The sequence below is a fragment of the Syngnathus floridae genome, chromosome 17 (genome assembly GCF_059516105.1).
Source record: "Syngnathus floridae isolate MCC-2025c chromosome 17, RoL_Sflo_1.0, whole genome shotgun sequence".
NCBI classification, from domain to species: Eukaryota; Metazoa; Chordata; class Actinopteri; order Syngnathiformes; family Syngnathidae; genus Syngnathus; species Syngnathus floridae.
The window spans coordinates 12,049,135-12,057,665 of record NC_142429.1 but is presented as its reverse complement, the minus strand read 5'-3'; the positions used below and the strand labels follow the sequence as shown (position 1 = coordinate 12,057,665).

Genomic DNA, 8,531 nt, shown 5'->3' with positions numbered 1-8,531 from the left:
AATATTGCCTAAAAAAACATATTATCGTAAGTCAGTGCAGCATTATGCATCGTTTGAAGATAACACTTCCTTTCAAAATCAAATAATGTTATGAAACTGATGGAAGGTCGCCAGTGGTTCCTCTCAGTTGCCACTAGAGAGAACCAGCGTACCACTAGTGCCAGGACGTTTAAACCACTTGAAATGTTTGACCTCACAACTAAACAGACCTGTATCAGGGGACAAGCAAAAACAAGCAAACAAACAACAGACCAGTGTTCTACAACCTTTATTTGAGCCAAGGACAAAGGTTATACTGAAACAATGTTGCCTCGGTCTCAATTTACTCACAATTGGTGTCAAGACCAAAAAATGCATCATAGCATAAATTGGACCAACAAATATAACACAACACTATTCAGCACGGATACCAACAAGTACATGGACCACAACAGATTTATGGGGGGGGAAAAAAAAATCAAAAGCCAGGGAACGCAAAATTGAGTATTTCAATCTAAAATGAGATGTGATCCTTAAACTAACTGTAATCATCAATTTGACCTATGGCTACTGTTTTAATTGAAATGCAACATTTCACCAGCTTCCTCCAGCGAAGGTGGAAAGTTCAGTCTCATTTGTTACCCTGACAACCGGGGGAGGGGGGGGGGGGGCAGAGCAAACCTGTTTTTCTCCTAACGACCACCAGAGGAGCAAAATTGACAGCTTATACGTACATTGTCAGTTCATTTAGTTTCATCGTACGGTAAACATAAAAGCACACCATCATGCACGCGATGAGTAAAGTGCATTTCTCATCAGTGGTATTTTTAACGGCAACAGCAACAACTTAAGCCAAGCTGTTGCTTTGCCTTGAGCACACTTGTTCATTCGTGATCCAAAACAAAAGAGCGCCATGCTTTCAGGCCAAACAATGCCTCTTTAATGACAATTATCAGGGGACAAGGTTCTCACTGATGGATAATTTTGCTTCAGGACATCAGGTCACATCTACAAGTAAAAGAAGAAAACTAAAAAAAGGGCGAAAAGAACAGCGGATTTCTGCCAATGGTTCCTTCTAGTGAAGAATTTCTTCAAGGAAACATTGTGAATGACTTCTGATGATGGCAAAATATGCACATTATGCAGTCGGCAAAACCGTTCGTTTGTTCATTCAGGCCGGTATCTTCATTGAGACAAACGTAGTGCTTTGGTGCCTCCTTGTCGCATCTCGGTGCCAAGGTTTTGTGTCGAATTAAGTTGAGGAGTTTGTTTTTGGACTGTTAGGCAGTGACTATGACTCTTATTTTTTGGGAGGAGGGCATCACACACTGACTGCAGTATTATGTATTTCTCAATCAGAAACACCGGGGAAAAAAAGAAAAATGAACATCATACAAAAATACTGCTCTCGGTCATGGATGAATTCCATTTATTGATTGAACGATTGATTGATGAATCCAAATCTAATCTTAATCCAATGAATTAAAGCTAAAGAGCGGTCGAATGCTAAACGGCGGGCGGCACTTTTGTTTGTGTTGCGTCATCTCACAGCTTTGATTGACCATTCAAGCCATTTGAGGAGTCATTGTCAGGTTTTGCAGCAGCAGCAGCAGCAGCAGCAGCAGCAGCAGCAGCAGCAGCAGCAGCCTCCATCCGGACAGCCTGTCAACACACACAGGGAACCTTGGTTCCGCATTATCTGACAAAACCTTTGAGGCTGCTCATCTTACCTGGCTGTTGTGAATGTCTCCATTGTGGTTGGGATTCCTGGCCGGGAAAAGAGGCAGGTGGTTGTCGGTGTGTGCGGCAGATGGAACGTTCTGGGCTTTGTGGAAACAGAGCACCTCCCGGAAGCTCTGGCGGAATTTGTCTGAGAGGAAGCCGTAGAGGATCGGGTTGGCGCAGGAGTTGACGTAAGTCAGGATGACTAAGAAGAAGTAGACGGCCGCTGTGGCGTTGTTCTCGGGGATGATGTGCACCAGGTTGACGATGTTGGTGGTGAAGAAGGGCATCCAACAAAGTACAAAGACCAGGACGATGATCACCACCATGCGGGTCACCTTGCGCTCTGACTTACGGCGCTTGGTCACACCCGCACGAGCGCCGGCTGACCTCACCTGGAGAAAACAAAGACAATCCGTTGACCGAACGGAGAAGCCCTGGGAAAAGGCCGGGAGACCTCGATGCAGTACCTTGATAACAATCAGCAAGTAGCAGATGCTAATGATCAAGAGCGGTCCAAAGAAGCCGAGGATGGATGTGTAGAGAATGAAGACCACGGACCACCAGTTCTGCATCTCGGGCCACGTGATGTTGCAGGTGTCGAAGCCCTCCTGTACGTGCGAGTAGACGGTGACCGGCAGCACCACCAGAAACGACAGCAGCCACAGCACGGCGCTGAAAATCCTGGCCACCTGCTGCCTCCTCCACCCGACGCTGCGGATGGGATGAACCACCGCTAGATAGCGATCGATGCTCATCACCGTCAGGCAGAACGTGGACATGAACTGGCTCATGGCGTCGGCGGTCATGCACACCTTGCAGAAAAAATCCCCGTAGGGCCAGTAGTAGAGCACGCTGTTGGTGGCCAAAAAGGGGATTCCCAAGATGTAGAGTTCGTCGGCCACGGCTAAATTCAGGATGTACAGGTTGGTCACCGTCTTCATCTTGGTGTAGCGGATCACCACGAAGATGGCCAAGGAGTTGCCCAAGAGGCCCACGATGAAGACCACGCTGTAGACCAGCCCCGTGACTACACGGAACGGCAGCGGCTCCGTCTCGTCGGACATGCTGCCGTTGCGGTGCTGAGGGAAAGACGTGTCCACCGAGGCGGCCTCCTCAGACACTGTGCTATTGTAGTCGGCCATCTTTGGGCAGGGTTATCCAAATGGATTAGAGTTGGTGAGAGCTTTTAGGGGAACAAGATAGCAAGATAGTAAAGACGCATTTCAAGTCATTATCCGCACGATGTGTAAACATGACACGACGTTTTGCTACAATCCTGCTACAGTCAACGCATGAGTCACATGCTAACAAAAAGCAACAATGGTGGAGAACAAGAGTGCCCTGTCTTGAATTTGTGATGCGGATACGTTTTGGAGCTCCTTTGCTCCCACCGCGGCAAATAGAAACCAAATCAAACAATACGCCGTTCTGATGTCCAGTCAGTCCCGTTAGCCGCCTCTGCTCCAAGGAATGGTCCTAAATTGCCATGTACTCCCCCGCCACGAGTGACCTCGACTAATTTGATAAATGGTAGCTGTCACTTTTTGCAACCTGGGGCTGTCGAGAGCTGTTTCACCAATACAATAACTGGTTTGATGTAAAGATTCAGTGAAGCGCGCTCCAAAAACAGGAGTGACGTGCAGCCCGCAGCCCGCAGTGCCTTGTTGAGAAAACAAACAGCATGTTTGCTTCAGGCTACATCTTGGGCCAGCACATTTGGACAGCTCTCTACGGCTACATCTATCTCCATTGAGCCTGAGGCCCTCTTTTGTCTTGACAAATTCAAAGGAAGTGCAGGCAACGGAAAAACGTCTAGTACATTATCAACACTTGACACAATCTTTTCAGTTTGGTTAGGAAAAATACAGCAACACCCAACGGAATGCATCAAGGAAGTCTTTGGTCAAACTTGATCAAAATGCAAAAAGCCATTCAGCCATGTAAGTTGAATGTCGAAAGTCCCAACATAGCACACATGTTTTGAGAAATGAGATGGTGGGATTCAAATGCTCATCTTCGTTTTGAATTGACCACTGTTCCTATTTCATCTTCATCTCTCTCACATGAGCACCATGGTTTGTCAATCCTGCACAAGTGGTTTTGATTCCACAAGTGGCAGAACTTGCCTCTTGATGCATCCCGATTTCCTTTTTGTGTCATAATGTAGTTGGTGAGGACGGGCCGTATCCTACCTGTGACCGTGCTCCTCATCTTCTCCACGCCGCTATCTGGAGTGATGCCGCCGTGCTTTCTCAGCATCAAAACAGTCTTGGAATTTCTTTCAAGGTCAAAGACAAGAACCTTCCAGCGCGCTTTGAAGAGTCATCTTTGTGACCGTCAGCACGCTCCTCCCGCCATCTAAACATGAGGGTGAACTTTGCCCCGTCGTGCAGGTGGCTTTGGAAGCTTCTCTCCGGAGACCACAGACACCGTGTTGGAAGCCCGTCGAGGATGGATGCACGGTGAGTATTTATTTATGTGAGGAAAATGTCACCCCTCCTTTGGTTGCCAAAGTCCCACCCATAGGTGGGTGTATCTCCAGTCGCAGCTCAACAGCGGCAAAGCACACATTTGATCCCAATTTCTAAATCGCTTTTCAGGCCAACCTTGTACGACGTCTAGAAACAAATATGAAGAACTGCGCTTATGCATGCGTGTGGGTGTGTGCATGTGTGTGTCGTGATGGAGAGTCACAATAAGAGCCCTCGGGACGGAGAGTGTGAAGATAGTTTATGAAGACCAGGGAAATTAGCGTCAAATGAGGACAGGCTTTCTGTATTTTCCACGGTGAGCATATGTTTTGTTGACAATGGTCAGTTGCTGACGTCTTTTGAAAAGACCTGTTTGGCTGCTCCACACTCGGACCAGGTTGTAAGTAAACACACACACAGCTGTGTATAGAAATGTGTCCCGCAGGGCAAGGCAAACAGCACATAGTGGCTGATGATATGGCTCATTTACAATGGATCGCGCACAACGGCCACGTCTCAAAAAGGCGTGTTCGTTGAAGGACCATTTTGGTTCAAGAACACAAGAATTCAAGTAACAGCAGCCTTTCAAAAGCAGGAGAAAATAGTTCATGTTGCTAAATTCCCCTCAATTCAATGTATTGAAGAGAAATGATTTTTTGGCAAACGTATTTAGCTTTGCAGAGGACGTGGCCCGCGCCAGTGTTGCCAGCATGCTGCCTTCTGAGCGTCATCTATTCCCATATTCCAGAAGGATCCAGTGAAGTGTCTCATCAAATCAACTTGTTTTGCACGTAGACACTCAAAACGAAAGGCTAACCACAATGTCGCTTGCAAGCTTTTTTTTTGGTCCCCTCCGCCCCACTTTGCACTTTAACCACATTATCTGAATCACAGGCTTAGTACAACGACTTGAAAAGTACAAATAAGGTCATCTCAATAGCACGTCCAATTGGCAAAAGACGATGGTGGCGTCACTCGCTCCCTTATCGCACGGCACGGCACGGCACGGCAGAAAGTGAACCAAACCTTTTGGGCGCATGCATGATGTGCTGAGCTTTTAAAAGAGCATCATTAGCACAAGACATCATCCACATTTAAATAGGACTGATACAAGTTGGCACAAACAGCCCTGGAGGTGCATCGTCATTAGCGTCCAGTCTGAACTGAAGTGTGCGGTTATTTTAGGCTTTGGACAAAAACAGCCCCTAACATTCACAATCAAGCTGAAGAGAGCATCCAAATCGAATATTGTCCATTTCATTTCTTTCCGCCGTAGTGGAGTTAGTAGTAGGTTGTATCTGTCAGCCGGTGAGTGACATTTCACTGTCCCCTGTGCAATCCAAATCACAGCAGAGCAAAGGCATATTGACTTGAACAAGCCTCACTGACGCACGACAAAGAATTAAAAAAACCAAAAAAACAGGATCCTTGCTTGAGTTTGACCCAGGTTCACTTAAATGCTAGTCCAGAAATTGTCCAATAAAATATAGTGAACATCATTCAAATCTCGGTGAACACCTTTTGGGGGAATTTTCTCATGTGAGTGTCTTTTTGTAAAACGCCATATTTGCATTTCGATCCTAACTTTTTATTTTTCCCACACTTGTTTTACAGCTCTTTTATATTGGAGTCAACAGGAAGTCACGTGAGTACATTTAATGATTGTCTCTCTTCACACTTTGCAATCCTTTGGCAACTTCTAACGACTGGAGCTTATGAAAGCATATGAAACTAAAAATAGAGAACAAACTATATCCTCTTCCTCCCACACGTTAGTTTTATTGAGGATGCTAACGTTTCGATCTGAACAGAGAGCTGCTGATAAGAGTATTTCATCACCACTGGGCTGTTGTATCGTTTGTTGTCTCGATTATCATATTTAACATTTAACCATGTTTCACTGTGATGGCTTTCTAATTGGAAAGTAAGACTAATTGTTGACGTCTTTTACATTCCAACATTTTTAATTCAAAACGTTGCCGTGACACTTGGCTTAAGTGTGCCGTTATAAAAAAGAAAAGTATTCTGATCGCTCCGCAATTTATTAGTATTTTTTTTATTAAGTTGCAAGTTAGTGTCAGAAGATTCCTTGGCAACATCATGTCACACCCATAATCAGAGTTATGCAGCATTTATGATGGTAATAAAGTGACGTCATTGCTCTGTTGAGCCTTTTCGTTGTACCGGGATCCAAAGTTCCACATGCTATTTAGTTCTCTTTTTATGGGAGTGATAGAATTTGAATCATTAACTACACGAAAACCAACGAGCTCCAAATGTTCTCCGATGACTTCCACTTATTTCATAATGAAATGAGAATGAACAAATGAGGACGAAACAAAGATTTTGTATACATACAAAGTGATCTAAAAGTCCCATCAAGCACAGGACGCAAATGTTAGCTTCACTCCGTGCTGCCGCACAACACGAGCCGTACGGAGTAGACCGCATCCAGGATGTAAACACACAAGTTGAGGATTGTCATGACGCTGACCATCACCAGTTTATCCCACGAGCACAGGTAGCCGCAGTCGGGCGGTCTCCCGTTGTCGCGGAAACTAAAAAGCGGCCAGATGACCACGGCCGTCGCGTACGCGGCACACGCTAAAATGTCATAGGCGATCACTAGCTTGTCGAAAAAGGGAAATAAGGAGGAGGTCAGCTGCGCCACACTCAGCAGGATGATGAGCACGGCCAAGCTGAAGCACAAGGAGTAGGCCGCCACGCACCACTGCAGTGCAGGAGTGCCGCTGTACTGACGTTCCTCCAGAGACGTGAAGATGAGACAGGCCAGGAAAGTCTCCAGCATCTTCATCATTCCCGGCGCCGTGGAGAGGAAGCCACGGATCTGGCCGCCGGGCCGAAGGCGATTGAGAGTCACCTCGGCCACGTAGACCCCGAAACACACCCAGGACACCACGGAAGCGCCCATCTGCCTGTAGCAGACGTGGCAGGTGAAAAACGTCGGGTAGATGACGGAGGCGGCCAAGCACATGATGCTGGCCAGCACGGCGAAGGCGGTGGTGAAGTCATCCCAGGCGAAAGGCAACTTGCCGCTGAAGGTGGTGAACTCCAGGAGGACGATGAGGAAGGTGAAGAAGAAGCAGAAGCACCAGGTGAACATGCACCAGGCCCAGTAAGGAGAGGGCACGTGGCCCACCGATGCCACCAGACTGAAAGCCATACACGTGAGGACGCTGGCCATCAAGCGCAGGATGCCCAGCGGCTGGGTCACAGCGCGAAGGTCCACGTGGGTCATGGCTGCTCCGTCCGGCAAACGGCAGTCACCTCACAAAAGACCCTCCCCTCCCCTCCGCTCACTCCATCTCTCTGACATCCGCGTTGGCGAGAAACTCTCGATGTCTCTTCTGGAAAAGCGACGTGCGCAGCATCCTTGATTGGAGTGTGCGCTTTATGGCCCCGAGCGAGCTGTCATTGCTGATTGGACCTGCGCTGCTTCTTATCAAGGCCTCGTGGAGACACACTCGTGCTGGACTTTGCCCTCTTTGCCTCATTGGGAGGCTTATCTTCTACAGAGTGGCCCCGTGGGCTGGAAAACAGGAACAATGACTTCTCAAGCCCAAGAGGGATCGTGAGAGGAAAGGATCCATGCAGTCGCAGCAAGACCTGTGCTAAGTTCGGCTATTAGAGCTAACCTAAAATGGGAAAAAGCATTTGCACAATTCAAATAGTCAACATCACAAATACTCCATTTATATATCTAAAAAAACAAAAAGGAATGCTAAAACTAAACTACAGCAAAGTATTTAAAAAATAATAATAATAATAACAACAACCTGCTATTCAAAACGAATTAAAACTAACTACTACATGCAAAATTCAAGTGGAATAGAAACTAACTATAATGAAAAATCCCAAACTATTACAACCCAGGTGAAAAAAAAGTCTAAATCTGCAATATTTGAAGCTTCTGCCTGCTTCCAACTGTGCAATGTTATCAGTGCGGTTATTAGAATTCATTATACAAAAGGATCAAATATGAATTATTAATGAAGATGTATTGATGTAGCATCATTAAGGCAAAATGAACACTGACAATGGAGTCGAATTGATTTGTCAATATTAACACGCGTTCGAAGACCAAACCGTAAGTGCGCAAAACCAAATAATAAAGCTCCAACTTTTTGAAGTCAGATCATTGCTAATGGAGGAATGATTTCATGGCTTAGCTGGAAGATTTGAGACTTTTAAATGACTAAATGGATTTTATTTCTTGTTGTAATTGCTATTGATTTGTTATCACTTTTTAATTAATCAGCCAATTATCACAATTATGTATACCCTGTCATAATAGTGGCTTTGTCATCAACCTAAAATAAAACCGATATTATTTTG

The 8,531-nt window shown here is 45.9% G+C and overlaps 3 protein-coding genes across 4 annotated transcripts in view; 1 reads left to right on the top strand and 2 right to left on the bottom strand.

Annotated features, from left to right (window-relative positions):
• Nucleotides 1-8,531, top strand: part of LOC148384624 (LITAF domain-containing protein-like) — a 36,787-nt gene that overhangs the window by 21,919 nt on the left and 6,337 nt on the right. Inside the window, exons 1-3 of one of the 2 annotated variants that reach the window (XM_088358797.1) lie at nucleotides 3,877-3,990; nucleotides 4,098-4,166; nucleotides 5,790-5,820. The gene's annotated coding sequence lies outside the window, so the exon portion shown is untranslated. Of the gene's footprint in view, nucleotides 1-3,871; nucleotides 4,167-5,789; nucleotides 5,821-8,531 lie in introns of those variants that run through there. The other variant, XM_088358796.1, reaches the window with a different exon arrangement.
• LOC148384627 (somatostatin receptor type 5-like) lies at nucleotides 253-4,383 on the bottom strand. Its single transcript, XM_088358783.1, has 4 exons — nucleotides 3,897-4,383; nucleotides 2,172-2,887; nucleotides 1,710-2,096; nucleotides 253-1,641 (listed from the first exon to the last, which is right to left on the bottom strand). Exons 2-4 carry the CDS (start codon nucleotides 2,844-2,846, stop codon nucleotides 1,525-1,527), a joined length of 1,179 nt encoding a protein of 392 aa, XP_088214909.1. The 5' UTR covers nucleotides 2,847-2,887; nucleotides 3,897-4,383; the 3' UTR covers nucleotides 253-1,524.
• On the bottom strand, nucleotides 5,946-7,850 carry LOC148384626 (myeloid-associated differentiation marker-like). Its single transcript, XM_088358793.1, has one exon. It carries the CDS (start codon nucleotides 7,432-7,434, stop codon nucleotides 6,580-6,582), a length of 855 nt encoding a protein of 284 aa, XP_088214919.1. The 5' UTR covers nucleotides 7,435-7,850; the 3' UTR covers nucleotides 5,946-6,579.

Excerpts from the sequence above, each read along its gene's own strand:
- LOC148384627 (XM_088358783.1), bottom strand. The coding sequence starts at position 2,846 with ATGGCCGACTACAATAGCACAGTGTCTGAGGAGGCCGCCTCGGTGGAC. Across the intron at positions 2,097-2,171 it reads ACTTGCTGATTGTTATCAAG|GTGAGGTCAGCCGGCGCTCG; the intron begins GTACTGCATCGA and ends TGTTTTCTCCAG. Across the intron at positions 1,642-1,709 it reads GAGACATTCACAACAGCCAG|GCTGTCCGGATGGAGGCTGC; the intron begins GTAAGATGAGCA and ends GTGTGTTGACAG.
- LOC148384626 (XM_088358793.1), bottom strand. The coding sequence starts at position 7,434 with ATGACCCACGTGGACCTTCGCGCTGTGACCCAGCCGCTGGGCATCCTG.